The sequence below is a fragment of the Dryobates pubescens genome, chromosome 33 (assembly GCF_014839835.1).
Source record: "Dryobates pubescens isolate bDryPub1 chromosome 33, bDryPub1.pri, whole genome shotgun sequence".
In the NCBI taxonomy this organism is placed as follows: Eukaryota; Metazoa; Chordata; class Aves; order Piciformes; family Picidae; genus Dryobates; species Dryobates pubescens.
In genome coordinates, this window is record NC_071644.1 from 6,247,311 (window position 1) to 6,274,935 (window position 27,625).

General features: G+C 55.3%; 1 protein-coding gene across 6 annotated transcripts in view; it reads left to right on the forward strand.

Moving 5' to 3' along the window:
• Positions 1-27,625, forward strand: part of SAMD11 (sterile alpha motif domain containing 11) — a 134,708-nt gene that overhangs the window by 90,961 nt on the left and 16,122 nt on the right. For all 6 annotated transcript variants that reach the window (XM_054175766.1, XM_054175767.1, XM_054175770.1 and 3 more), the window contains exons 7-11: positions 6,169-6,333; positions 13,812-13,962; positions 23,808-23,923; positions 24,285-24,363; positions 25,374-26,077. In XM_054175766.1, the coding sequence (XP_054031741.1) occupies positions 6,169-6,333; positions 13,812-13,962; positions 23,808-23,923; positions 24,285-24,363; positions 25,374-26,077 (1,215 nt within the window). The remainder of the gene's footprint in view (positions 1-6,168; positions 6,334-13,811; positions 13,963-23,807; positions 23,924-24,284; positions 24,364-25,373; positions 26,078-27,625) is intronic.

The window sequence follows — 27,625 nt, forward strand, 5'->3', positions numbered from 1 at the left end:
CATAGGAGCATGAGACTCTGTGACACACTTGATGCACCTGCTGTCATCTGTGCTGTTCCTGCTGAGTCTGTCTCCATCGTCATTCCAAGACTGTGCATGCTTGGGAACTGAAACCAGGTAGTGGCAACCTGGCTGAAAATGGGCTTGGAACTTCAATCAAGCCTTCTGAAACCAAACTCTTGTGTTTGGAGTCACCAGAATTAAGTGGCTGAACTACCACAAATTTGAGCTATATTTTTTTTGCCTTGGAAGCAGCAGGCTCAGATGATCCTATTCCATCTTCCCCCCCCCCCCCCAGCATTTTTGTTTACTTGAGTGGGCTGAGTGCAGTGTGAGGCAGGCAATCAGCCCTTGGCTTTGCAGTGTGCACTCAGGATCAAACTCTTGCTCTTTAGCTCTGAATGACTCAGGGATTCCCCCAGCTCATTAAGAGGAGGGGTCCTAGGAAGCTCTGAATGAAAGCAAATTGCTGTTTTCTGCTCTACTTTTCTCAGGAAGCTTTCCCTGGCCCTTAAAAGAGGGTGAGGCAGAATGGAAATTCTGAGCTGGGCCTTTTACTAGCCTCCCATCTTACCTGGGTTTTATGCTACTAGGTCATTGGGGAACCCCTGTTCTCTTCAAGGCTGTGGCAGGCATTTTAAGCCTGGGCTGTGCTGATGCTAATGTCACAGAATGTTGGAGGTTGAGAGGGACCTTGAAAGATCTTTGAGGACAACCAACCAACTACAGCGAGGGACAGAGACTTAGTGCTTTTAGGACCTTCATCTTCCCACCCCCTGCTAGGAAAAAGGGGTCAGAAGAGGGGCTGTAGCCTCTGTATCTTGAGCACCTTGCAGCTGAAAACTCCCAGCAGGATGGGAAGTTTCCTGGGAGTCAGGCAGCATTCCTGTGGCATGGATACCACAGAGGGATCCTAGCTCTATACTGGAGAGCTGGCTGGAAGCAGAAAGGTCTGCATTGTGTGCAAGCCATTTTCAAACCCACTGGGCCCTTGGGGCTGGTTACCTGGAACTTGGGAGCAGTGCTCTGAAGTTGGAGATGGTGCTGGAGCCCCCAAGTTTGGCTGGGCCTAGATGCTGTGAGTGCAGTTTGTGGTTTAGGAATTGAGAAGAGGACCCATTGGAGTGTGGTAGTCCATGCAGCCTTGTGCTGTCCTCTGGTAGGAGCCTGTGAAAGGCAAAGATCCTTTACAGAAAGAGCGGTCAGGCAGTGGAGCAGGTGACTCAGGGAAGTGGTGGAATCACCATCCCTGGAGGTGTTCAAGAAATGTGTTTACATGGCACTTTGGGATGTGGTTTAATGGCCATGGTGCTGTTAGGTCAGTGGTTGGACTGGATAACCAGTGAGGTCTTTCCCAACCAGAACAGTTCTGTGCTCTCCCTGGGTGCACCCATCCTCCTTCTCCAGCCTTGGGTGGGTGCCTCCACCTTTCACGCTCTCCTGTGGTAGTTTGTAGCTCAGGGTGGGGACTTTCCCCTCTCTCCATTGCACGCTGGCCCTGGATGGAGCTCTTGCTCAGGGCACAGCTGCATTGTCTCCAAAGCAGCCTTTTGAAGAGGAGAAGTGACCCTGAGCCCGCGGCACAGCTCGTGCCGCCGTGGCCGCGCCTGACGAGGCAAGGAGAACAGAGGCAGCCAAGTAAATCACTCCTCCTCTCTGACTGAGTGAAAAAACACCTGTAGGGCTGGAAACCCTTCCAGCAGGGAGGCAGCAACCTTCCCTTCCCCCCTCCCCAGCGCTCGCAGCGTGCACACCAGAGATCAAAAGCCATCCCTATCTGGGTGGAAGCAGGGCCGTGCCAGCGCCGCTGTCAAGCGGAGCAGAACGTTCTCGCCTCTCGTATGGAAATGGGAGCGTGGCAGCGGCTGGGAGCGCAGGGCTCTGCTGGCAGGTCATGGAGGAAGCTTTTTCTCCCCGGGAGACAATTGCCCAAGCCTCACCCCCTGTGGCAGCAGCGTGTCTGGAGATCTGCTGCTCCGATAGCTTCAGAGATGAAACGAAACGGAGCGGCGGCAGGGCAGAAATGGGCGTTGCGGTGCCTGTTTGGAACCGCGGAGGAAGAGATCTGGTGAAGCCTCAGCAGTCGGGAGGATTTGAGGCTAGACTGGCCCAAGTGCTGGAAAAACACACACAGGGAGCACTCACCCCCTGGGGTGGGCTGATGAGCTCATATGCTGCTCCTTCTGCTGGTCTCTTTTCTTTGCTGTCGTGGCTCAGTTAAAACAAACCAAACACCTTCTCGCGTCTTGGGTTAACGAAGCGGACCAGAACCGGAGCTGCACTGCGGCTGAGCAGTTCAGACCCAGCCTCTGTCGGTTTGTTCTTCATCTTTGGAGGGGATATCCATATGGTGAATGGATTTGGCAGCTGTCCAGTCAGGCCAAGTGAAGAAGTGATCACAGAATGGTGTCGTTTGGAAAGGACCTTAAAGGATCATCCAGTTCCAGCTCTGCCTGCCATGGACAGGGACACCTTCCACCAGCCCAGGTTGCTCCAGGCCTCATCCAACCTGGTCTTGAACACCTCCAGGGAAGGGGCATCCTCATCCTCTGATGATATTTGGCCCCATTCTTGCTAACAACTTCATTGCTCCCCAAACCCGTGCTGCTGAATGTGATGGAAGTGGGCATGGACCCTCTGTGCCCTGGCATGTGGCAGCTTAGGCAGCAGAGACCCTGCAGCCCCCTGAGCCCTGGCTTTGAACCTGGGGTGAGATGCTTTTCCAGCAAGGTCCTCGAGCTTTTGCTGTGTTCAGTAAAGGCAGTCTTGGCCTGTCATGGGTGGGTTTGTTGTAGCAAAGAGAGGAGATGGATCAGCTGGGTGCCCCTGTCCTGTCTGGGGTTGCCTGGGGAGGACAGGCCTCCTAAAAGCTTGCTGAAAAGGTCTTCCAGCCGTGAGATGTCCTTCAGACTGGGCAGAGAACCTGCACCCTCCGAGAGCTCGGCCTCCCTGTGGCTGCCACCCTCGGGACTCTGCAGCGTTGGTGGAGGGTGGGAGAGACAAGGTCCCCTAGGCTGGGGCAAAGAGGGAGTCGTGCTGGAGAGCACGAAGACCAAGCAGATGCCTGCCTTGGCTGTGCCTTCCCGGTGACCCTGCCAGGGTCCATTTCACACCTGGCAGCTGGAAGAGATTTGGCGAGATCAGTCTCCCGCATTACCCCCTGGTAATGACACAAGCAGACAGCAAAGCTGCAGCAAAGCTGGAATTATCACTGGCTGAGTCATGTGAAATCTTCCAAGTTTTAAGTGTGGAAATCCAGCCTTTCCCTGGACTCCTCCTTCCTCTGAGCTTCCCTTTGCCACCCCCATTCTCTCCCTCCCCCTGCCTTGCACCTGAAATCTGCTCTGCAGCTGATCCGATAGAGTTTATGGTAATTAAGTGTTATTAAATCCCCTCCCCCCTCCTCCTCTCCCCCCTCTCTAATGACACAGCTGTGGGGAGGGGGGGAGAAAGGGGGTGTTTTTCTAAATCAGGTCTGAGGAGCTGAATCAGGTCTGTGGCTTTGCTGCTCAGACCTTTGCTTAAGAGCATCAGAAGGGAACCAAGCAGTTGGTGCACTTTGTGTTCCCCAGGGAGGTGGCAGGGGAGCAGAGGAGGATGTGGAAATCTGGCCTGGGAAGGGGATGGGGAAGGGAATTCTGCTTCCCATCCCTCTGCCTCTTCCACTGGTATCTTGCAGGCTCCCTGGAAGTGAGGAGTGGGAGGGAGCAGGCATGGCATGGCCAGCATCATGTGCAGCTTCCCTCTTTCAGGTCTGGTTTCTAAGCATGCTGCTGGGTGGGAACCCAGCTCCTGATATCAGCCAGCTTGAAGCAGGCCATGAACCTTGTGATTTCCACAGGAAGCCTGTGGCCCTCAAGATGCAGATATGTGTCACTAGGGTAGAGATCAGTGGTTGCAGATAGGGCCACAAATAGCTGTGCTGATTGAGAATCCTTGCTGAGCTGGAGGGGTCTGAGGTCACTTCCCTTTAGCAGAGGAAGGGTGCCTCGGGAGCTGGTGATGAGACCCTTTTTCACTGAAACTTTGTGCAGCTCAGATTGATCATTATCATTTATTGTTACTGTTGTTGTTAGCCCTGGAGCAGGCTGCCCAGAGAGGCTGTGGAGTCCTCCTCTGTGGAGACTTCCCATAGCTGCCTGGACACGTTCCTGTGCAACCTGGTGTGGATGAACCTGCGTTAGCAGGGTGGTTGAACTAGATGATTTCCATGGGTCCCTTCCAACCCCCACAATTCTGTGACTCTGACTAGCCCCTCCTGTGGTTTGGGGAGGAGATGGCTTCATTATGACTTGAGAAGACTGCACCCCTAATATCTGAGCACCCATGTGCTTGGCTGTGTAATGAGTTTGGTGGCAGAGAGCACTTGCCAGTAATGGTCTCTTATTCATAGCATCAATAAGATTGGGAAAGGCCTCAGAGCTCATCAAGTCCAAGCTGTCACCCAACACCTCATGACAACTAAACCACGGCTCCAAGTGCCACATCCAATCCCCTCTTGAACACCTCCAGGGATGGGGACTCCAACACCTCCCTGGGCAGCACATTCCAACAGCCAACAACTCTCTCTGGCTAAGGCAGAAGTAAGGCAGTCCTTGAGCTACTGTTTTACAGGTCTCATGCTCTGTATTTGTTTGCCAGAAGCTGTCCTCTCTAGCTTAGGAGCCTTGCTCTCCCCTGAGGGAGATCCGCAGCTCTCTGCCCAGCAAGATGTCCTGTGCCTGCATGTTCCTCCTGGTGCTGGTAGAATCACAGAATGATGGAGGTGGGAAGGCACCTCTGGAGGTAATTGAGTCCAACCCCCCTGCCAGAGCAGGATCACCTCTAGAGCAGGTTGCACAGGAATATGTCCAGATGGGTTTGGAACAGCTCCAGAGAAGGAGGCTCCACAGCCTCTCTGGGCAGCCTGCTCCATTATCATTATTAACAGTGATGCTGATGCAGAGTAAGTGGCCTGGGCTCAGAACCATCACCTTGCATTTGGAACCAGCCTGGCAGCAGAGTCACCTGCCCTGAGCCCTGAGGGGCTCTGTGAGTGCAGTGAGGTGGATGAAAGGAGCAGGAATCTGGGGCACACGGTAGGGTGGTCCTGTCATTCACTGAACACAGCACAGTGGTGGTCTTGTGACTGCTCCCTCCCTCCCTCCCTCCCTCCCCTTCTGCCTGTTCAGGTTGTTACTGGGAGTTCCTCTTCCAGTAATGAAAAGGTTTTGCCTGTGGGGAAGATCCAAGATAAAACAGTGTTAGAGGAGCCACCGCCAAGGCAGAGCAGGGTAATTACTCTGAGCTCTGCTTACAGTAAACAGCAAGGCTCTGTGGTTTTATCTTGCTGATGGTTAGACTGGGATCCCAACTGCCCAGGGAGCAGGCAGGGCCTTCCTCAAAGCACCTCCCTCCTGGGCTCTGCAGCCCTTCTGGGTCGATGGAGAGGTAGGTCGGCTGCTGGGTGTCATTCTGATGGCCTCGGGTGCTCAGCTGTGTGCACAGATCTGCCTTTGTGACTTCCCTTCCAGAGCTGGGCAGGTGGACTGCCAGCCCTGTCTGTGCTCTGGCTGTCAGCATCACCTTTGCTGGCTGCTTGAACATCAACTTGGGTTGTGCTGTCTTTGTGGGTGTTCAGAAAGGTGGGGGAGAGAGGTGCTTGTCTGATCAGGTGTCAGCTGGGGGGAAAAAAAGAACTGATGAAAAGCTGAGAACTTGGTGAACCCTTTCATCCTTCCTGTCCTCTTCGCCACCTAGGGGGTAGGGAGCTGGCTGGGGATTTTCTGTTGTTATAACACAGCATTTGTTGCTTTAGGGGCATAAAATAAAAGGGGGCAAAAAGAGTTGTTGCTGAGGGGGTTTTTTTGGGTGCTGTGGCAACTGAAGCTGTAGGCTTAGGCTTCCCTCCCTGTAAACGTGCTGTCCATGCTTGGAGGCTTAGCAAGTTGAGTCTGTGTCTTGACCATATATGATGGCACATCTTGAAGCCCAAAGACAGCTGCTCTGGGCAGCTTGGAGCATCAAGTTGAGTGGGTTCATCAGAACTGTGGGGAAACTGTGCTGCTCTCTCTCTTCCCTTTACACTGTCCCCATCCGGTTGGGACTTTCCCCCTCTCCCCCCACTGCATTTCTCTCTGGGGAAAACAAAACAAACCCAAGGCCAAATCTCTTCTTTTTGCTCTGCAGAAAACTCCCACACACCTCTGCTTGAGGACTCAGTGACTCAGATGACCCCAGAGGAGCACTACAGGCGCATGATGTCCGCACTGAACGAGCATGGCACGTTCGAGGAGCAGCAGCAGCAGCGGCTCTACCAGCTGGCCAACAGCATGGCAGTGCCCAGCCACGGAGGTAGGGGAGAAGAATCACAGCATCATTGGTGGAATTGTTAGGGTTGGAAGGGACCTCAAGGATCAGCCAGTTCCAAACCTTTGCCATGGGCAGGGACACCTTACACTAGAGCAGGTTGCTCACAGCCACCTCCAGCCTGGCTGCAAACACCTCCAGGGGTGAGGCTTCCACCACCTCCCTGGGCAGCCTGTGCCAGGCTCTCACCACCCTCATGGGCAACAACTTCTTCCTAACATCCAATCTGAATCTTCCCATTTCTAGGTTTGCTCCATCCCCCCCAGTCCTGTCACTCCCTGACACCCTCAAAAGCCCCTCCCCAGCTTTCTTGTAGCCCCCTTCAGCTATTGGAAGGCCACAATTAGGTCTCCTCAGAGCCTTCTCTTCTCCAGACTGAACAGCCTCAACTCCCTCAGTCTGTCCTTATAGGAGAGGTGCTCCAGCCCTCTGATCTAAGAAGGGGCTTGCTTTGCCACTTGGTATAAGCCTTACAAGATGTCCCTCACCACTGTGTGCACCTGAAGAGGGTTTGTGGGTTGCAGTGTGGCATGGTGGACTTGATGGTTTCAGAGGTCTTTTCCAACCTTAATGATTCTCTGCTGCTGTGTTTGTCATGCAATGAATACAGGAGGTGCTGAAGAGTATCCCACAGGCTCCCACTGTCCCGGTAGGGATGTCTGCCCTCAGCCATCTATGAATGCTGACACCTTCTGTGGCTACTCTGGGGAGGCCATGCCTGAAAGGAGTTTGGAGGGAGGTGGGGGTTGGTCTCTTCTCCCTGGTAACAAGTGATAGGATGAGAGGAAATGGCCTCAAGTTGCAGCAGGGGAGGTTTAGGTTGGATATTAGAAGAGACTTCTTGCCTGAAGGGGTTCTCAAACAGTGGGAGGTGGTTGAATCCCCATCCCTGGAGGTGTTTCAGAGCTGCAGAGATGTGGTGCTGGGGCATGTGGTTTAGCACCAGGCTTGGTAGAGTTAGGGAATGCTTGGACTGGATGCTCCTAAAGGGCTTTTCCAACCCAAACAATTCAGTGATTCTGGGATGTGTTTACTGGGGCAGATGAGTTGCACCATCACCACTCCACATGTTGCAGTGGTGGTGAGGGGGATCCTTTGTTGACCTCTGTCTCAAGAGTTCATGTTGAACTGAACATGCAGAACCTGTGCTCTAAGTCTTCCTTGGGTCACAGAAGTGGTGGAAGCCTCATCCCTGGAGGTTTTTGCAGCCAGGCTGGATGTGGCTGTGAGCAACCTGCTGTAGTGAGGTGTCCCTGCCCATGGCAGGGGGGTTGGAACTGGCTGAGCCTTCAGATCCCTTCCAACCCTGACAATTCTCTAGGATGCTGAAGGAATGGGAGTGAGAGCTGGCATCATGCAGGAGGGTTGTGAGACGTGGGCAGTGCCAGATCCTGCTGCCATTTAGTGATGGGAGCTGAAAGAGCAGGCTGTTGTTGGAGGGTTTAGTTAAACATTGACAGTGTCAGGTTTAGAAAGTTCCTGCAGTTGTTGCTGCATGCAGACATGGCACAAATTGGTGTTAAAGACCTTTCACCTTAATGAGAAGTGGATGTCTTACGATTCCATGGGCAATTAAAATATGCAGATGAAGCTAAGCTGCAGTGAAGACAGCTTAGCAGGCAAGTGCTGAAGTCAGTGGGGCAGGTTCAGCTGTGGTATCATCTGTTGAAAGCAATTATCTTTACATCACAGAGGATTGATCTGCTCCTGCCCTAGCCAAAACCAGCCCTGCTGTGGAAAAGTGAGGCAGAGGGTTGTTGAAAGGGAGAACTTCCATGCCCAGTGCATGCTGCCTTGGTGAGGGCTTCCTCAGAGCATTGCCTCAAGGACCCTGCAGGTTGCAGCTTCCAGTGCTGAGAAACTGTCCCCAGACCTTCTCAGGGTGGCATTGGTTCTCTGAGGTTGAGCTGGGCACTAGGGGGATAGCTGGGGGACCTCCCAGCCTGCCTTTATTTAGGCCCTGTTGTGTGCACAGCAGATTGTGCCTCTCTGCTGCTGCCAGGCTGTAGCAGCACAGGAGTATTTCTGCACCAATCTCTGTGTGGAAGGCAAGGTGCTGCCATCCTGCTCTTTAAATGGAGGCTGCTGCTTGTACAATTACATTAATGCATGAAGAGAAAAATCCCAAACCTGGTCCTGAAGCAGCCTCCTCATTACAGCTACCACTGTCCAGTGCTGCTGGAGTGGTGTCCTGGCTGGCTAAGTGTCCTGCAATACCAGAGCCTAATGGGTCCCACAGGAACTGAAGGATTGCTGGAAGACTTTTGCCTGGTTTGTGGAGGAATCTGCCTGCCTCTGGCTCAGCTGCAGCATCCTGTGCTGTGCCTAAAGGGGGCACCAGCCAGTTAGAGGTTCTGCCCTGGGAACCGCCTGGCAGCCTGCAGGAGCCACAAGTGTCTCTCTGGGGGCTTAGGAGCTCCTCAGCTGGCTTCACCTGTCCTCAGGTGAGCCACAAGCATCCCTCTATGGGCCAGAGCTCCTCAGCTGCCTTCACCTGTCCTCAGGTGAGCCACAAGCATCCCTCTATGGGCCAGAGCTCCTCAGCTGCCTTCACCTGCCCTCCAGCAAGCAAAGCCTGCTTGGCCCAGGGTAAAGCCATGTGTTGTACCCAAGTCCTGTGATGCAGGAGTGAGGGAAAGAACTCAGTTGTCTGGATCAGGCAAAGCTAAGGAGATGGAAGAGGTGAGGCTGTTCCAGTCTTGGAACCAGAGGGTTGAACTGTGAGTGGGAAGCTGTGCAAGAACCTCTGGTGCTTCTTACCCAAGGCTGTCCGGGACCTGCCTGGGTGATCCAGGGAGGGAGTGCAAACAGCATCAGGGAAGCATCCAGCAAGAGCTGGAGGAGAATCTCTGCTCTGGAGTGTAAATCCCCAGGGCTCCTTGTTAGGTTAATGAAGAGGGTGTCTTCTTTTCCACTCTGTTTGATTTGATTGGCTTCTCTAGGGGCAAGAAGGAGATTCCCTCCTCTGTGGAGTAAGGATTTGCTTATCAGCAAGGAGGCACAGCAGAAAGCTGTGGTGAGCATGGCACATGCTTCTGTGCCTGGTACAAGGCTGTCCCAAGTGTTTACTAGAGCTGCAGAGCTCCTGCCAACATGGCACATAAGTATAGGGCAAAGCCATGCACCCTAGGGCTGGAGTTTGCCTGTGTACAGTGAACAGGAGCACAGCCTGGCAGAGGACAGCCTAGAATGTGCATCATGGACAGAAGGGTAATGCTCCAGGCTTGGGGCAGAGTGGCTGGCAGCTGCCCAGCAGAAAAGGACCTGGAGGTGCTGGCTGACAGCTGGCTGAACATGAGCCAGCCTGTGCCCAGGTGGCCAAGAAAGCCAACAACATCCTGGCCTGGGTATAGTGTGGCCAGCTGGACCATGGAAGTGATTGTGCCCCTGTGCTTGGCACTGGTGAGGCTGCACCTTGAATCCTGGGTTCAGTTTCTGGCCCCTTGCTCCAGGAAGGACATTGAAAGGCTGGAGTAGGTCCACAGAAGGGAAATAAAGCTGGTGAAGGGTCTGGGGAACAGGGCTGGTGAGGAGCAGCTGAGGGAACTGGGGTTGTGCAGCCTGGAGAAAAGGGAGGCTGAGGGGAGACCTCATTGCTCTCTACAGCTCCCTGAAAGGAGGCTGGAGTGAGGTTGGTCTCATCTCTCTAGTAATCAGGTGATAGGATGAGAGGAAATGGCCTGAAATTGTGCCAGGGGAGATTTAGGTTGGAGATGAGGAAAAATTTCTTTGCTGCAAGAGTGGTCAGGGGTTGGAAGAGGCTGCCCAGGGGGGTGGTGGAGTCCCCATCCCTGGAGGTGTTCAGAAAACTTGGGGACATGGCACTTGGGGATAAGGTTTAATGGGCATGGTGGTGTTGGATTGCCACTTGGACTCAGTGGTACTGAAGGTCTCTCCCAGCCCAAAGAGCTCCAGGAACACCTGCAGACATGCAGACACAGAATATTCGTGCCTTGCAGGTCTGTGTAGACCACGCTGCATGCACATTGCTGCCCCAGCCCTGCAGAAAGCATTGTGTGTGCTGCTGGGGTCACAGCCAGCCATGATGGACCACTCAGCCTGGGCACAGGATGGCTGCTGAGCATGCAGGACAGCTGGTATCACCCCCTGCTTGCCCCCCAGGACAGGACCCAAGTAGCTCATTACATTGGGAGCCTGACATAGCTCTTAGGACTCTTGAGTTGTCTCCTCAGCATGGTGAGGGATCACACCAGGGTTTTGGGGTGGGCTGAGGCCTGCACTGACGGATTTCTCTGGTGTAACATGGAGAAGACAAAACTTGGGTGTATTTTGGGTCCTCTCCCCACCACGGGGGGGCTCTGGTGGGGCTCTAAATGCTTGGTGCCAGCCCAAAGCAGTGTGGGCTCTCAGGGAGGCAGCACCAGTGGCATTAATCATTTTTAAAAAGCTTAATAATGTAATTTTTGGTTTTGTTTTAATTGCTTTTTCAATCCCCCCCCCCTTCCTTTCCCAACCTTCCTCCCCCCCCCCCCCCCCCCCATTCTCCCAGTGGCATTCATCCCACATTCTGAATTCAGTCTGTCTCCATGCCTGGAACCTCCATCCGCCAGCGTCCCACTGTCAATCAATCTGATTTCCCAACTGTCAGAGTGCAGGATTGTAAATAACAGCTCCTGGGGGGGGGAGAGGGCTGAGCCAGGGGGGTGGAAGCACAGGGGAGGGAAGAGGGGAGAGAGAAGGAGGGGAGGGGGGGGGGGTGGTGTGCGTGCGGGGGGTTGTTGCGGTCATTCAGGATCAATGCAGCTTCTGGAGCTGGCTGCATGCCAGGCTTCTAAATTACAGCCACTGTGGCAATAAGCAGTGACCTGGGCTGTTCAGATAATGAATTTATAAACATGGAAGGTGCACAGGCCCTGCCTGGCAGAATTCTCCAGGCTTTTCTCTTTTTTTCTTTGGTTCTGATGGGGTTTGGAGTTTCACTCTTTTCTGTGTGCTCCCCTGCAAACCCACCCCCCCCCCCCCGGCGTTTGCACGCTGGTGTCCTTCCCCCCAGCCCCGTCAGGATCCTGGGGATGGAGGTTGTGTGGGCATGGATGTGGCTGGGAGCGTTCAGGTACCAATATGCTCCCTACTGCCAGCAAAAATAGCAGCTGTGGAAGCAGTTTCACTCCCAACTCGCAGTCCCACCATGGGTCTCCAGCCCTGACCATCGCTAAAATACCTGCTCAGGTGATGCATGCAGTCACAGAATGGGCTGGGGTGGAAGGGGCCTTCAAGCTCATCCAGTTCCAACCCCCTGCCATGGGCAGGAGCACCTCCCACCAGCCCAGGTTGCTCAAGGCCTCTTCTAACCTGGCCTTGAACACCCCAAGAAGGGAGCATCCACAGCCTCCCTGGGCAGCCTCTTCTGCTGTCTCCCCACCCTCACTGGAAAGAATTTCTTCCTAATCTCCAGGCTCACATCTCTCCTCTTCCAGCTCAAAGCTGTTTTGCCTCATTCTATCACTGCAAGCACATGTTAAAAGTCCCTTCCCAGCTTTCTTGTAGCCCCTTTTCAGGTACTGGAAGGTCACTATGAGGTCTCCCTGGAGCCTTCTTTTCTCCAGGCTGAACAGCCCCACGTGATGGGGCAAGGCTGAGCACCTCTTGGGGCTGATGGGGACGGCTGAGATTTCCAGAATCGAAGGAGAACAGCACAGTGATAGAAAGGCAGGCAAGGAGATGGGAATGGAACACCCCCAGGGTCATGCCACACTCTTACATTAACTTAGCTTTGTGAATCAGGACTAATACATGGACATGGAGTGCTCTGAAATCTCAGTATGCAGATTGATTCCAACCAGAGTGTGTTCATGAAGACAAATCTTCCTCTCCTCTCCTCCCCAGCTGTGTTTTGCTTTCCTTTTGCAGAGAGGAGCAGAGGGAGTGTACGAAGGAGGTTTCCTCTCAGCATGCATCTGTGTGTGTGTTGTTTCCTGTGCCTCCTGTGAGTGGCAGCTGAGGTTTTGTTGTGGGGTGGAAGCGAGTTGTGTATAGGATCTTTTAGAATAGAAACCAAGGGTCTCCTGATGCTTAACTGCAAGCACTCTGAAAGAGCCTTTGTCAGCACAGCTGGTGTGAGTGTCACAGAATGCCAGGTTGGAAGGGACCTCCAGGATCTTCTGGCCCAACCTTTCTAGGTCACAGTGGCGTTGCAAGGAGCAGGCACAGCCCCCTGGCAAGCTGGGTCTTAAAAGTGCCCAGTGTAGGGGAATCCACTGCTTCCCTTGGGAGGTGATTCCAGTGTCTCACTGCTCTCATGAGGAAACATTTTCTTCTGGAGTCCAATTGGAATCTCCCCAGGAGCAACTTCTACCACCCCTGCCCCCCATCTTGCAAAGACCAGGGCTGCACCGTCCCCTACACCCTTGGTGATTGGGAAAACATTGCCCTTGGCACTCTGCAGCCCTACTGCTTGCTGCCTTGTCACTGGTGGCAGGGATGGTTGCACCCCAACCAGGTGAGGTGGAGGAAGGCAGATGCTCCTCAACCAAAGGGGGTAGGGACCACCCAGGGAAGCAGCCTCCATCCTCTACCGTGGGAGATGCTGGGACAGGGAAGGCTTCACAGCAGGTGATGCTGGGCAATGATTTTGGCGAGGAGGAGGCAGCTGCCCCGCCACAGGGAGCCGGGTGCAGAGCGAACTCCGCGACCCCCGCGGTCGGGGCGGTTGAAACCAGCGGAGCTCAAGGCGGGGACTGGCGCCCGGGCCCGGCTGCTCGGGGGCGGGTCGCGGCGGGGGACGCGGCCGCGGCTCCCCGGCTTGGGCCGGCTCCGCTCCCCGCGGGCTCGGCGAGTCAGGTGCTGGTCGGGGAATGGGGGGAACGGGCCAGGAGTTGCCGGCCCCGGTGCTCCGCACCCGCGGAGAGGCAGAGGGGCAGCTCGGGAAAGCCTCCTTCTCTTTTTGCCTCCCCTTCCTCTCCCCCAATCCATCCTTCCCTCCCTTTCTTCCCTCCTTCCCTCCCTCTTTCCCTCCCTCCGACAGGAAGGCAATTAAACAGCAATCCACCCCCTCCCGTAGTTGCACAATTTCCTCCGCTGCCAAACTCCCTCGGCGGTGGCGGCAGATCCCGCTCCGAGCCCCGCTCCGCCGGGTGAGCACCGGGAGCCGCTCGGGGCCGCGGAGCCGCAGGACCGGCCGCGCTCCCGCCCCCCGCCGCCTTCCCCCGGTGCTTGACAGCTTGTCCGCACCGCCGAGACTGGCGAGGGGGAGGGGGGTTAAGGAGCCAAGCTGTCGCCTGAGGGGCTTGCGGGGAGGGACGGGACGGGAGCAGCCCCGGCAGCAGCGCTGTCGCCCGCGGGGAGCCTGCGGCAGCCCTGGAGCATCCCGCGGGGAGCCGAAGCACGGCCGGGGGTGGGTGCCTGTGCGGGTCTGGAATCCGGGAGACAAGGATGTGTGCGTGCTAGGGGTGCGTTGGCTGTCGTGGCTGGCAGCGGCAGCTCATCTCTTTCCTTCTCCCCAGATCTCCTGCGGGCACGACAGGAGGTGGCAGCGGCGGCAGCGGCGCGGAACCCCGGCGCGATGGAAGCGCACATCCCCTCGGCCAGCAACTCTTCCAGCCAGCGGAGGAAGCAGGGCCTCCCCCAGCACAGGGACACCCACTTCCCCGAGAGGTACCGAGGGGACAGGGGCCGCCCCCCCGGCTCACCCACGCCCCGGGGCGGGGTTTGCTCCATTGCATGGGCAGCGGGGATCCTGCCTTGGGCTGGCGGGTAACCTACAGAGGCAGCCTGGAAAGGCTTGTGAGTGGGTGGGGTAGGGGTCTAGGAGGGGAGGGTGGCAGTGCACGTGGAGGTGGGCAGGCTTAGTTAGCCCTCATAAAGCATTAAGGTCTCTCTTGGGCGTTATGCAGGTTCAAAAGAGTGGCCCTGGGCGTGCTGGGATGTCCTGTGCAAAGCAGGGTGATGTGGGCTTGTGCAAATCCAGGTTAGTGACTGGCTGCTGGGAATGATCCTAATCCTGCCATGGGTCTCCAGAGCAGATGCTAGGCATTAATCTGTTCTTGGGTGAAGAACACATTAAAATGTCTTTTAGGTTGGTATTTCACACCACTACCAGATAAAGAGTGCTTTGGGATGGAGTAGATAGAGAAAGAAACGCTCTGGGGTGGAGTAGAAGGAGAAGAAAATTCTTTGGGATGGAATAGAAAGAAAAGGGGATGCTCTAGGATGGAGTAGAAAGAGAAGGAGTATTCTTTCTTGAGGAAGAAGAGGCACAGCCTGCCTGTCCCATTGGTAGAGGACTGCTGGAAAGCTGCTTTTCACACACAGATTCTGCCCCCCCAGGAAATTCTACCTCATTTATCTTGGCCTGTGCCACAAGCCATTCCCTCTGCAACTGAAAACTTCAGAAGGAAATGAAATTAAAGCTCCTGTGTTTCTGACAGGGGTAGCAGAGGTGGGAGAGGGCCTGGCAGCCCCAGGGACACAAAGGCTTCGAGTGTCATGGGGCAAGCCATGAAAGGTTCCAGTCTCCAGGCTTTCTGCCTTTCATCTTGGAGGTGGGGATAGGCAGCAGGCTGCAATGTAGCATGTGTGGAGTTCAAAGTCATGGCCATCATTTCTAGCCTTGGGGATGCTGCTTTGCCTTCTTTCTGCCCAGGGGGTTTGCAGTGTGCAGGGGCTGGGCAGACTTTCTCCTCCCAGCGTACTTTGGCTAACCCACCAAAGAAAATCCAACCCAGTCCACGTGGATTGGAGGCAGACCCGTGAGGAATGCAGAGATAGAGGAGTTTGAGTGCAGCCAGGCATCAGGAACCTTTCTCCAGCTATGTGTGGCCTGGAGAAGTGCCAGGCCAGCCTGAGGCCTGGCTGAAAAGGCACTTTCAGGAGGGTGGAGGTTGCTTATTACGGGGAGGTGCTGCACGTAGGAGGGGCAAAGCGCAAAGGAGTTGGATGTGTGTCAGATGCAGAGGTGCTTGCCACTGCCAGGCAGGTGTCCTGGCTGGTGGAGCTGGGCTTGGCCAGGAAGTGTTAAATCATTTGGGAAGAAGGTTCATTTCTCCCTTCCATTCTCCCTCTTAGCCTTGGGTTTTGTACTTGGCTGCCATGGCCTTTGTCAAGGGGGTAAATCAAAGCAGCCTCTGTGCACCTTTGTGCTGAAGGTACAGAAACTTTAGAAGGTTCAGGTGGGCCAAACAGAGGAGGAGGAGGCAATAGGAGGAAGCTGACTCATGAATGTAGGCAAACTGTAGGTAGATTTATGGCATCTCCTTGGCCAGGAGCAGAAGCAATAATGTATGATACAGGGGGATGTGAACTGGCTGGTGTGGTGTTAAAATTCCATTCCAGCTTCCTGTCAGGAGGTCTGTGGGGATCAGGTCAGCTCTGGGGTGCAGCAGCGTTGTGGGCAGGAATAATTAACCACCCCAGACTCCAGCCTTGATGTCTGGGCAAGCAAGGAGGGGAAGAACCCACACTGGTCACCCAGTTATCAGGGCAGTGCTGGTGTTCCTGCAGGGACCTTTGCCTGCTGGTGGGAACTATCTGCAGTTTTCCCTTCCCCAGGTGTGGGTGATGAGTCTGAGCTGGGGAGCACTGGAGAAGATGAGAGATGTTCAGACTTGAGTCAACCAGTGAGCATCCACCTTTGCTGCTCAGAAGCAAGCTGGGGGGTTTAATGGTGCTCAGCACAAGGCAGGCAGGGGGAAGTGGCTCTGAAGGAGATGCTACCTGTGCACACAGACACACTCAGCGTGAATTTGCTTGTTCCAAGGTGCTTTCAGGAGAGCAGTGGTTTCCTTCAGCCCTTGGCTCCAGCTTCCTTATCTGTGGAATAGAGTTACTAAAGCTGGTGTGCCTTGGCCAAAAGCAGACTCAAGCTGCAGGCTTGAGACTCCATTTGGTGTCATGATTTTGGTTTTTTTGGATCATTCTCTAGACTGATTCAGACTTGGATCTTGGAGTGCCAGGCCCTGGTGGTTTGTTTGAGAAGGTTTTCAGCTTCAGTGTTATAAAAAGACTTGGAAGAGGAAAGGGTACAACTCGAAGGTGTCATTGTAACTACTCCAGCTTGGAGTGCTTCCCATCTCCAAACTGCTGTGTCTCCTGCAAAAATGGCAGGTGGCTGTGCCCTGCAGAGATGCAGAGCTGCTTGGATCCTGCTCCTTGGATCCTGTCTCCAGAGTTTGCTGCCAGTGTTGGCTTGGTTTTGCTGGGGTCGTTTAGCCTGGCATCCAAGCAGCTCATCTCCTGGTACGTGCTGCAGAACTTGCTGCTGCTCTTGAGCAGAGCAGACTTTCTCACAGAGCAGGATAGTGTGTGTGAAGCCTGGGGAACATTTCTGTTCACCTCCCTTCAAAGGAAAACTTTTCTCTGCCGTGGAAGGCTCTGCAGAGGTGCTCAGGCCAGGCTGGGTGAGCTGCCTTCAATGTGTGCTCAGTGAGGTGAAGCTCAGGAGCTAATGGTGCATCAGTTGTGTGTTAGGGTTGGTGGGAGGCTGCTCTCATGCGAGCAGTGTGGCAGGGGGGACTGTGTGGGGAACCTGCTCCTCTCCTACAGGAGGAGGAGGAAGAGAAGGCAAATTTTAGTCAGAGGAAGGGCAAGTGTTGAGGAGATACTTTAGTGAGAGCATTCAGCTGCCTTTGGTGCTGTCTGTAAGAAGCATTAGGGACATAATTCATCTTCCAGGACCTCAGACAATTATGGAGTGAAGGCAGGAGGGATGCCAGGGAGCAAGAAATACTGCCTGGGTGAGATGCCATCAGCATCCTGGCCTGCTGAGTTCCTGGGCAGCTGAGCCCTTGGGCCAGAGTGTTCTTAGAGTCTCAGAGATGCACTTCCCTTGCAGAAAGCTGACAAACATTGTGCAGAGCTTTCCCCTGTGCAGAGCTGTACCTGAAATACCCAGCATGGAGTTTTGGATTGTGTTCTTTGCATCTGCTGTTGCTGCCATTCTTCCCTTTCACCACCTGAGTCCTTCCCCTGCGTTGTTTCTCCTTTGCTCCAGGGCCATATTCTCCTGTCCTCTTTGCCCACATTCTCTCTCCTGCTCTTACCTACCTGCATCCCCCTCTCTGCTCTGAATGCTGTATCCATCTATCTCTGATTTGTGTGCTGGGAAGATCCCCAGATCCCAGCAGGCTGAGTGTTATGCAGAGCAAAGGCCAAAGAGCTTGACCTGATTTAACTAATTTGGTTTTAGCACCAGTCTGGATTTCGAGGGAGTGATTTCCCCTGACAGCACAAAGCAGACCCATGCTGTGGCCAGTCCTCCCCTTCTGAGGGCAGCCCCAGTACCTGTCTCTTTCTGCCTGGAAATCCCAAACTCCATTTAGAGCAAGCCCTTTCCTTTTATTTATTCTCCCTCCCTGGCACAGGCAGTGCCTGTGGATGGCAAACCAGCAAGGAGCTGTGTGCTGCTTGCCTGTTACCTCGGGTTTCAAGTGTCTCTTCCTATCAAATGCAAAGCAGAAGCAAGCAGAGCTTTCATGCATTCTTCTCCACCACCCCCCCCCCTCCCCACCCCCCTTTCCTCCCCTCTTCCATCCGTTCTAAATTTATTTCCATGCCTTGCCGGTTTCAATCTGCATTTCCTGACCCTCTCACATCTCCAGTCACAGCCTGTGCTTCCAGCTTGCCTTTTGAGCTTGGAGGGAGTCAAGGGGAGGGGGGGTGGGGGGGCAGGCCAGGCAGTGCTGCTGGGCTTCAGGGAGGATACGATGGGGTTAAAGTGAAAGGCTTGGTTTTAACAGTATAATGTGTAACCCCATAATGACTTTAAATATTGATTATTTGAAGGCCATTAGTGCTTATTGTTAAAGAAAAGTCGATACTTTTTAAGCCTTGAGAACCATTTGTCTCCTGTTAAAGGACATATCAAATTTAGCAGCATGCAGTGCAAATCCCCTAATACCCTGCTCAGAAGCCTCCAGCTGGCATATTAGGGGGAGAGGAACACACACACACACAAAAAGGGGGTGAGGAGGGGAGGAACATGCAGCAATACAGAGCTGCTCCCTGCAAGGTAAGGACAAGGCTTATGGATGTAATTGCCAAGGGCTAAATTCACATTCTCAGAGTACAGGACTGTAATTTAGCCCTTACTCTGAGAGGAGGAAGAGGAGGAGGAAGGAAATTAATTGGGGGGGGGGGGGCTGCTGAAGGCTGATACATGACCCAGGAAGGGATGTGAGGGTTTGTGTTGTGGTGCAAGGCTGCCTGAAAGCACTGTAGCCTTTGTTAAAGTCCCTGGGGCTCTTTACTCCGGGGTTGCCAGTTCATTCCCAGGCTTGCTTGGAAGGAGTTGGCTGTGTCTGTACCAGGCAGCCTGGGAGGGCTTCCCAGCCCTGTGCCAGGACACGACTTGGTCGTGCTCCCTCCCTCCTGTGCCAGGTTTCCGTGCCAGGCCTCAGGCAGATGGGCTGGAAGGGAGCAGGGGCAGGCTCCAACAGGTTCTGTGCCCGGATGGCCGGGAGGCTGGGCCTGAGGCACAGCAGAAAGCATCTGTCCTCCGTGCTGTGCGAGTCGCTGCTCCTCGGGGGCTCTGCAGCATGGGCCAGGGAGTGTCAAGTCTGCCTGCAGGGAGCAGAGTCCCTTGTCCCTGAATATTGATGAGCATGGCTGCTTGCTTTCTGAGAGAGCTGCTGCTGAGGACCAGTGCTGAGCATTAGGGCTGGCAGGAGAGGTGCAGTGACTCATCCATCCTCCCATGGCTTCAGGTTACAGGCTCCGTGGCTGTACCGGTGCCAGCTGTGGGACCTTTGGTGCTGTTGGGCAGCTGTGCCCTATGTGTGTGTGTGGTGGAGAGCTCCAGAGCTGCTGAGACCACAGCTCCATGTGGTCTGCTGTGCCAGGCAGGCATGGTGACAGCAGGTGTGGCTGTGTCCCCCTGAATTCTCTAAAGCCTTGGTCTCATCCCTAGCATCTGCTGTGTGTGTAACATAAAGCAACCGCTGACCCCTCGCATTCAAAGTCACTCTTGATGTGTTCCTTACAACCACCTCAGCCCCTTCAGAGCCACCACAAGCTGTTGTGCACAGCCATGTGCATGGCATCGTGGGCAGGTCCTGCAGTGATGGCTTTTGCCCCACCATCACCCCCTGCCCAGCCAGAGCTCCCCTCACTGCCCAGACCAAAGTGTGGGTTGATCCCTGACCCCTAAAGGCTGGGAAGCTGCACAGCTCTGAGGAGAGGACAGAGAGGATGAACTGCAGGGTCTTGAGCAGATGTGAATTCCTCAGGGATCAAAGTTAGGCTCTGTAGTGCAACATTAAAGCATAAAAATAGCCTCTGATTAGCATCAGGCTGCCACCAAAGGGAGAACCTTTCATCTCCTGGTGCCCAGGCCCCATCAAACACAATGTTTTCTGGGCACAGATTGTCTCTTCTTGGCTAAAATCAAGAAACTTCTTCTGTTTTTAGCATTTCTTTCATTTCCCAGAGTCCAGGCCCCATCAAACAGTATGTTTTCTGGGCACAAATTGTCTCCTCTCAGTTAAAATCAAGAAGCTCCTTTTGGTTTTAGCATTTCCTTCTGAGCTCTCTGCATGCAGCCAGCACCTTGGGGGCTTCTGTGCATTGTTCTCCCTCCCCCAGGAGAGGAGGAAGGGGCAGGGGCACTGCTTAGTCTGAAATTGTACCAAGGGAAGTTTTAGGTTGGATGTCAGGAAACATTTCTTTTGCTGCATACCTATGGAATGGTTAAAGATGACTTGATTTCTGGGGGGGAGGGGGATGAAGGGGCATGGGCAGTGCTCAGCCTAGCCATGGAATGATCAGCACTGGCTGGATGTTTTTAGGGAGGAAGGGGCATGGGCACTGCTTAGATTACCTAGGGAATGGTTAAAGATGATTTGAATATTGAGAGATGAAGGGGCATGGGCACTGCTCAGCCTAGCCATGGAATGATCTGCACTGGCTGGGTGTTTGGGGAGTGAAGGGGCATGGGCACTGCTCAGCCTAGCCATGGAATGATCAGCACTGGCTGGATGTTTGGGGAGTGAAGGGGCATGGGCACTGCTCAGCCTAGCCATGGAATGATCAGCACTGGCTGGATGTTTGCGGAGTGAAGGGGCATGGGCACTGCTCAGCCTTGCCATGGAATGATCAGCACTGGCTGGATGTTTGGGGGAGTGAAGGGGCATGGGCACCGCTCAGCCTAGCCATGGAATGATCAGCACTGGCTGGATGTTTGGGGGAGTGAAGGGGCATGGGCACCGCTCAGCCTAGCCATGGAATGATCAGCACTGGCTGGGTGTTTGGGGAGTGAAGGGGCATGGGCACTGCTCAGCCTAGCCATGGAATGATCAGCACTGGCTGGATGTTTGGGGGAGTGAAGGGGCATGGGCACCGCTCAGCCTAGCCATGGAATGATCAGCACTGGCTGGATGTTTGGGGAGTGAAGGGGCATGGGCACCGCTCAGCCTAGCCATGGAATGATCAGCACTGGCTGGATGTTTGGGGAGTGAAGGGGCATGGGCAGTGCTCAGCCTAGCCATGGAATGATCAGCACTGGCTGGATGTTTGCGGAGTGAAGGGGCATGGGCACTGCTCAGCCTAGCCATGGAATGATCAGCACTGGCTGGATGTTTGGGGGAGTGAAGGGGCATGGGCACTGCTCAGGCTAGCCATGGAATGATCAGCACTGGCTGGATGTTTGGGGAGTGAAGGGGCATGGGCACCGCTCAGCCTAGCCATGGAATGATCAGCACTGGCTGGATGTTTGGGGAGTGAAGGGGCATGGGCAGTGCTCAGCCTAGCCATGGAATGATCAGCACTGGCTGGATGTTTGGGGACTGAAGGGGCATGGGCACCGCTCAGCCTAGCCATGGAATGATCAGCACTGGCTGGATGTTTGGGGAGTGAAGGGGCATGGGCAGTGCTCAGCCTAGCCATGGAATGATCAGCACTGGCTGGATGTTTGGGGAGTGAAGGGGCATGGGCACTGCTCAGCCTAGCCATGGAATGATCAGCACTGGCTGGATGTTTGGGGAGTGAAGGGGCATGGGCACCGCTCAGCCTTGCCATGGAATGATCAGCACTGGCTGGATGTTTGGGGAGTGAAGGGGCATGGGCAGTGCTCAGCCTAGCCATGGAATGATCAAACCTGGCTGGATGTTTGGGGGAGTGAAGGGGCATGGGCAGTGCTCAGCCTAGCCATAGAATGATCAGCACTGGCTGGATGTTTGGGGGAGTGAAGGGGCATGGGCACCGCTCAGCCTAGCCATGGAATGATCAGCACTGGCTGGATGTTTGGGGAGTGAAGGGGCATGGGCACCGCTCAGCCTAGCCACTGAACGGTTAAAAAACCCCTCCTCGTTTCCCTAAATTGCTCCTTCTAAAGCGAGCAGCACGTCTGCCAGGCTCGTCTCCCCATGATTACAGCTAATTACGATCGAACGGACACCTCCTAGCCCCCGTCACGCCGCTTTAATTGTCCGTTATTCATCTGCAGGCTGTCCTGGGTGGCAAAGCACTTGGCAGCCCAGCGACCGAAGCCTCAGCTAATTGTGAGGCCTCGGGGATTAGGGCAGGTGATTACACACTTCATGGTGTAATTACATAAGCATCGCTTGGCTGCTGCCCCGGCTCGGAGCCGAAGGTCAGGAGCTGCGTTACCTGAGATTAATTGGAGCTGCCAGTGAAGTGCGAGGCGCTGGCGGAGCGGTTATACGATTAGCATTAACATTTCAACAGCGACCCATCGATCGGTGGCTCTCCTCCAGACACAGCCGAGCTGTGCAATTAGTTTAGAGGAGAGCTAGGGGAGGAGGGAAAAGGGAGAAGAGAGGTGGAGGCAAGCGGGCAGCAGGGGAAGGGGAGGAAGGGGAGCAGAGCGGAGCCGGGCGGGGGGAGGGTGGGGGAAGGCAATAGGCAAAAGGGTGGGGAGAAGGGAGGGGTTTGGGAGGGGGATCAGAGAATGGCTTGAGTTGGAAGGGATCTTAGAGATTCGTAGATTCATAAAATCAGAGGAAACAGGAGACTTCACAGCTCATCTGGTCCAGCCCTCGACCCAACCCCATATATATTCATAGAGTGGTTTGGGTTGGAAGGGATCTTAAAAGATCATCCAGTTCCAACTCCCCTGCCATGGGCACCTCCCACTCAAAGCCTCATCCAGCCTGGGCTTCAACATGTCCAGGGATGGGGTATCCACATCCCCATTCCAGTGTCTCACCACCCTCATAGTCCAGAACTTCTTCCTCCTGTCCAGTCTTAATCTGCCCTGCTCTAGTTTCAAACCATTGCCCCTTCTCCTCTCCCACAGGCCCTCTCCAGCTCTCCCTGGAGCCTCCCTTCAGGGACTGGAAGGCCACTAAAGGTCTCCCTGGAGCCTTCCCCTCTCCAACCCGTGCAGTTGCTCTGTTTGTTGCAAATTCACACACACCTCCTTGCTCCCTTTCTCTTGCTCTCCAGTCCCTCCTGAAGCAGATTTTTATGGGGGAGATACTGTAAAATGAAAATAGATGGCACAGCACTTGGCTTTGCCTCTAGATGCTCTGGTGAAGGTAATAATGTTGTAAGTGGCCATCAAAAGGAATTAAGAGACGTGCAGCCGGAAAGCAGAGATTTGCTTGCAGGCTCCCAGGGCAGATTTGACTAATGGAAGAGACCTTTGCTCTTTCTCCCTTCCTGCTTTGGTTTGGTTTGGGTTGGTTTTTTTTTTTCCCCACATTGCTTTTTTTCCCTCCCTCCCCTCCTCAAGCAAGCACTGCCTGCTTCTGGCCTTGTCCTCTCCTCTGCCCCTCAAACCTGCCTCCTGGATATGGTGCTTTGGGGATGGGGATGAGGGGGTGAAGTTTGTAGAGCAGGGTTCTTTATTGGTTGCACTTGGTGATCCTGAGGGGGTTTTCCAACCTGCATGTTTCTGTGATTCCAGCTTGCTTGCCCCCCTTGCAGATGCTCTGCCCATTCTGGCCAGCATCAGCCACCCCTTCTCCAGCAGTGCTGCTTCCCACTCGTCACATGGCACTTGCTCTCACATCCCTCTCCCCATCCCCTCTCTCTGTGTCTTTCTCTGCCTCACATAGAGTGTTTTTTCTCTCCAGAATTAAAGAACATCCTAGCTAGGACAGTTATTTTTGCAAGCCAAGGCAGGCTATTGATGCTTTCAGATCTTCTCACATCCACTCTCCAGCTCCCAAAACACAGAATGCCCTTTCCAGTTGTGTAAGGGAGTAGAGATGGAAACCTGAGCTTGCTAAGGGGTCAGGCAGATGCAACATCTTCACCTTTGCCTTTCCTAGCCCTGGGCATCCAAGCCCTGTCTGAGCAGCCCAGCTGAAAAGCCACAGAAGCAAGGCTGGAAGTGTGTGGGACCTATTGGATTGCTGGCTGCTTTCTTCCCCTTCTGGTTCTGCTTCTTTTCTTTTTGCTGTTTTGCATGTGGGTGAATCTTTCCATCTGGGAGCAGCCAGATCACCTGCAGAGAGGATGTTCTTCCTGAGCCAGAACCCTCTGGGCATTGTGGATGGTGCCTCCAGGTTTTTAATCTGAATGTGTTGTTCTGATTTCTGCAGGGAGATATCCCACCCACCGCCTCTGCTTTCCCCCCAGAATGCACCCCATATTGCCCTGGGGCCCCACTTGAGACCTCCTTTCCTTGGGGTGCCTTCAGCTCTGTGCCAGACACCAGGTGAGTGCATAGTAGATGTTTGCAGTTAACCAGGGGCTGTGGGTAGAGTGGAGGAGCAGGCTGTGACAAGCTGCCCTGCAACCAGACAGCCCAGGCACAATTCTGTGCTTCCCTGTTGTGCTGCCTTCGCCCCTGTTCTGCAGCAGCAGGGGCAGGCTGCCTTGGCTGCTCCCTCTCGAATCCCACCAGCCTCCCTCGCTCCGTGTTTCAGCTTTGGGAGTGAGGGGATAGATTGGCTTTAGAGCAGAAAGGCAGCTCTGGGCTGCCCTTCCCTACTCAGCCCTCTGGGGAGCTGGCCCTGAGCTAGCAGTGTGTCAATGCTGAGATGATAACCTCCTGCTGTGGTCCTCCCTGTCCCCAGGTTATGGGTTCCTGCAGCCAGCACAGGCAGAGATGTTTGCACGGCAGCAAGAGATGCTCCGGAAGCAGAACCTGGCAAGGTAAAGAGTGCAGAGGGCTTCTCTGCCTGGCCTTGGGGGGAGGGGGTTCCCCTTCCCTTTCCCTGGCAGCAGTGGGATGCTGTGTTGGATGAGCTGTGCATGGGTTAGCAGACCTGGTGTGCAAATGAGACCAGTGGAAACAACGTGCAGGTTTGACCTGGACAGGCTGGAGAATAGGGAGCTGGGTGGGGGAGAACCTCATGAGGTTCAACAAGGGCAAGTGTGGAGTCTTGCATGCAGGAAGGAATAACCTCCTGCAGCACTACTGCAGCAGAGGGAGTGACCTGCTGGAAAGCAGCTGTGTGGAGGTGGACCTGGGAGTGCTGGTGGACAAGTTCACCATCAGCCAGGGAAGTGCTGTTGTGGCCAAGAAGAGTGGGGGCAGTAAGGTGAGGGAGGTTCTGCTTCCTCTCTGCTCTGCCCTAGTGAGGCTGCACCTGGAGTATTGTGTCTAAGTTTTGGGCTTCCCAGTTCAAGACAGGGAACTACTGGAGAGAGTCCAGTGGAGGCTACAAAGATGCTGAGGGGCCTGGAGCAGCTCTGAGGAGGAGAGGCTGAGAGCCCTGGGGCTGTAGAGCCTGGAGAAGAGCAGCCCCAGAGGGCATGCAGTCAGTGCTGATCAACAGCTCAAGGGTGGGGGGCAAAGAGGCTGGAGTCAGACTTTGTCAGTGGTGCCCAGGGACAGGGCAAGGGGCAGTGGTCACAAACTGGACCCCAGGAAGTTCCATCTGTGAACATGAGGACAAACTTGTTTGGTGTGAGGGTGCTGGAGCCCTGGAGCAGGCTGTCCAGAGAGGTTGTGGAGTCTCCTCTGGAGAGATTCCAGCCTCCCCTGGCCATGGTGCTGCTGGCCAAGCTGCTGTGGGTGCAGGGTTGGACTTGGATAATCTCCAGAGGTGCCTCCCAGCCCCCCCGTGCTGGGATCCTGACAGCTCTGGGTCAGCACAGCCAGGGGTCAGCGAGTTCCTTGCAGAGCTTCCGTCGCTGACCTTCTCTCTCTCCCCGCTCAGGTTGGAGATGTCAGCCGAGATCATCCGCCAGAAGGAGCTGGAGAACCTCCACAGGCAAAGGCTGCTGGCCGGCGACCCTCTGAGCCTGCACCCCGGCTTGCCCCCGGACCACCCAGCCCTCCGCAACGTCCACGACATCCCCGAGGGCCACCCGCTGCGGGAGGAGCTGTCCCGGCGGAACGCCATGCTGGTGCTGCGGCACAACAGCACTCCCCTGCTCTCCCTCAACCCCGCCGGCCCCGGCGCCGCCACCCCGCCCAAGGAGCAGCCCCGCAGGGGCGGCAGGAAGCCCACCCCGCAGCGCGCCGAGCCGCAGGGCCCCGGCGAGGCCAAGGAGCTGGCGGAGCCGCGGGCGCGGGACGGGGCCCCGGACGGCAACGAGGAGGAGATGAAGGACTCGGAGAGCGACGCCGACGTCAGCGACGAGAAGCCGGAGAGCCTGAAGGCCGAGGGCGGCGGCTCGGCGGCGGAGCTGAAGGAGTGCAAAGAGACAGGCAAAGGCTGCGAGGGGGCCAAGGAGCTGGGGGAAGCGGCCGCCGGCCAGAGCGCCCCCTGCAGCTCCTCCAGCGCCGAGTCCCCCAGCCACTTGCTTGGGCCGGGCGTCAACAAGAGCGAGGTGAAATACCTCCCACCAGCCTCCATCCCACCCCCCCAGCCGCTGCCCTTCGGATTCCCTTACACCATGAGCCCCTACTTCCATGCAGGTGAGTCATGGAATGCTTTAGGTTAGAAGGGACTTGATAAAGGTCATCCAGTGCCAACCCCCTGCCATGGGCAGGGACACCTCCTGCCAGCCCAGCTTGCTCCAAAGCCTCATCCAGCCTGGCCTTGAACACCTCCAGGGAGGGAGCATCCACAGCCTCCCTGGGCAACCTATTCCAGTGTCTCACCACTCTCACTGCAAAGACTTTCTTGTCTCCAGTGTAAATCTGCCCTCCTCAAGCTTCAGTCCATTCCCTCTCATCCTACCTCTGCAAGCCCTTGTGCAGTGTCCCTTCCCAGCTTTCCTGTACTTCAAATACTGGTAGGCTGCTCTAAGGTTTCCCTGCAGCCTTCTCCAGGCTGAACAGCCCCAACACTCTCAGCCTGTCCCCACAGGGCAGGCTCTCCAGCTTTCTGATTATCTTTGTGGCCTCCTCTGGACCTGCTCCAACAGTTGAATGTCCTTTGTGTGCTGGGGGCACCAGACCTGGGCACGGTACTCATGAGAGCAGAGCAGGAGCTGTCCATGGGGACCTGTCACTGAGTTTCTGGCTGGAGCAGTGAGGTGTTCTGCAGTGTGCTAAAGGTTGGGCCTCTCTCCTCCAGTTCCACAGGATGGCTGCAGTTGGCTGTAGTTCTTTTGATCTCTGCAGGGGACCAAGAGCTGTCCTCTAATTAGTGCAAAGGGTTCCATGTGCAGTGAAGTGAATCAAGGGTCAGAAAGAAGGGTCAGCAGGGACAAAGTGATTCCCATCTCTTGCTCTCCCAGGCACTGGGCTAGCTGGGTGGGTGTCTGTTGGATGGGACTGGCTGGCAGGGAGGTCACTGCCGGCTCCCTGGTCCCCAGCAGCACAGTCCCTGTGATGCACCTCTTGGTCTGCCTGGTGCTGGGCTAGCTGGATGGGTGCCTGTTGGATGGGACTGGCAGGCCACTGCCAGCTCCCTGGTCCCCAGCAGCACAGTCCCTGTGATGCACCTCTTGGTCTGCCTGGTGCTGGGCTAGCTGGATGGGTGCCTGTTGGATGGGACTGGCAGGCCACTGCCAGCTCCCTGGTCCCCAGCAGCCCAGGGGCTGTGGAGATGGGCAGCAAAGGCAGGCAGAGCTGGAGCTGTGCAGCCCTGATCCAGAGTGGGATTTCAGCCCCTGGTAGCTGCTCCTGTGGGCAGAGCAGGGTGGCAGCCCTGCTGGCTTAGCCCAGAGCCACAATCTGCCTCAGCTAATTACTTGGCTGAGCAATTAGCAGGAGGTAGAGCCTCCTGCCACATGGAGGAGGGAGAGGGGGAGGGGGGCACGGCGTGGGGGGCGCTGGGGCTGCCTCTTTTCTATGCGGAGAGCCTCGGTGGCTGGGCTGGGAGGGCTGCTGCCCATCGCTCATTAGAGCTGCTTCCCAACCAGCAAGGAGGAAGTGATTTTTCTCTGACAGGCAGGTGGCCAAGATGATAAATATTCCTGCTGCCTTGGGCTGCTGAGGCTTCCTTGCAGGAGCCTTTTTTTTTCCTTCTTCTTTACCTCCTGGCCATTGAAAAAAAAAAGGGCAGCTCATGACTGT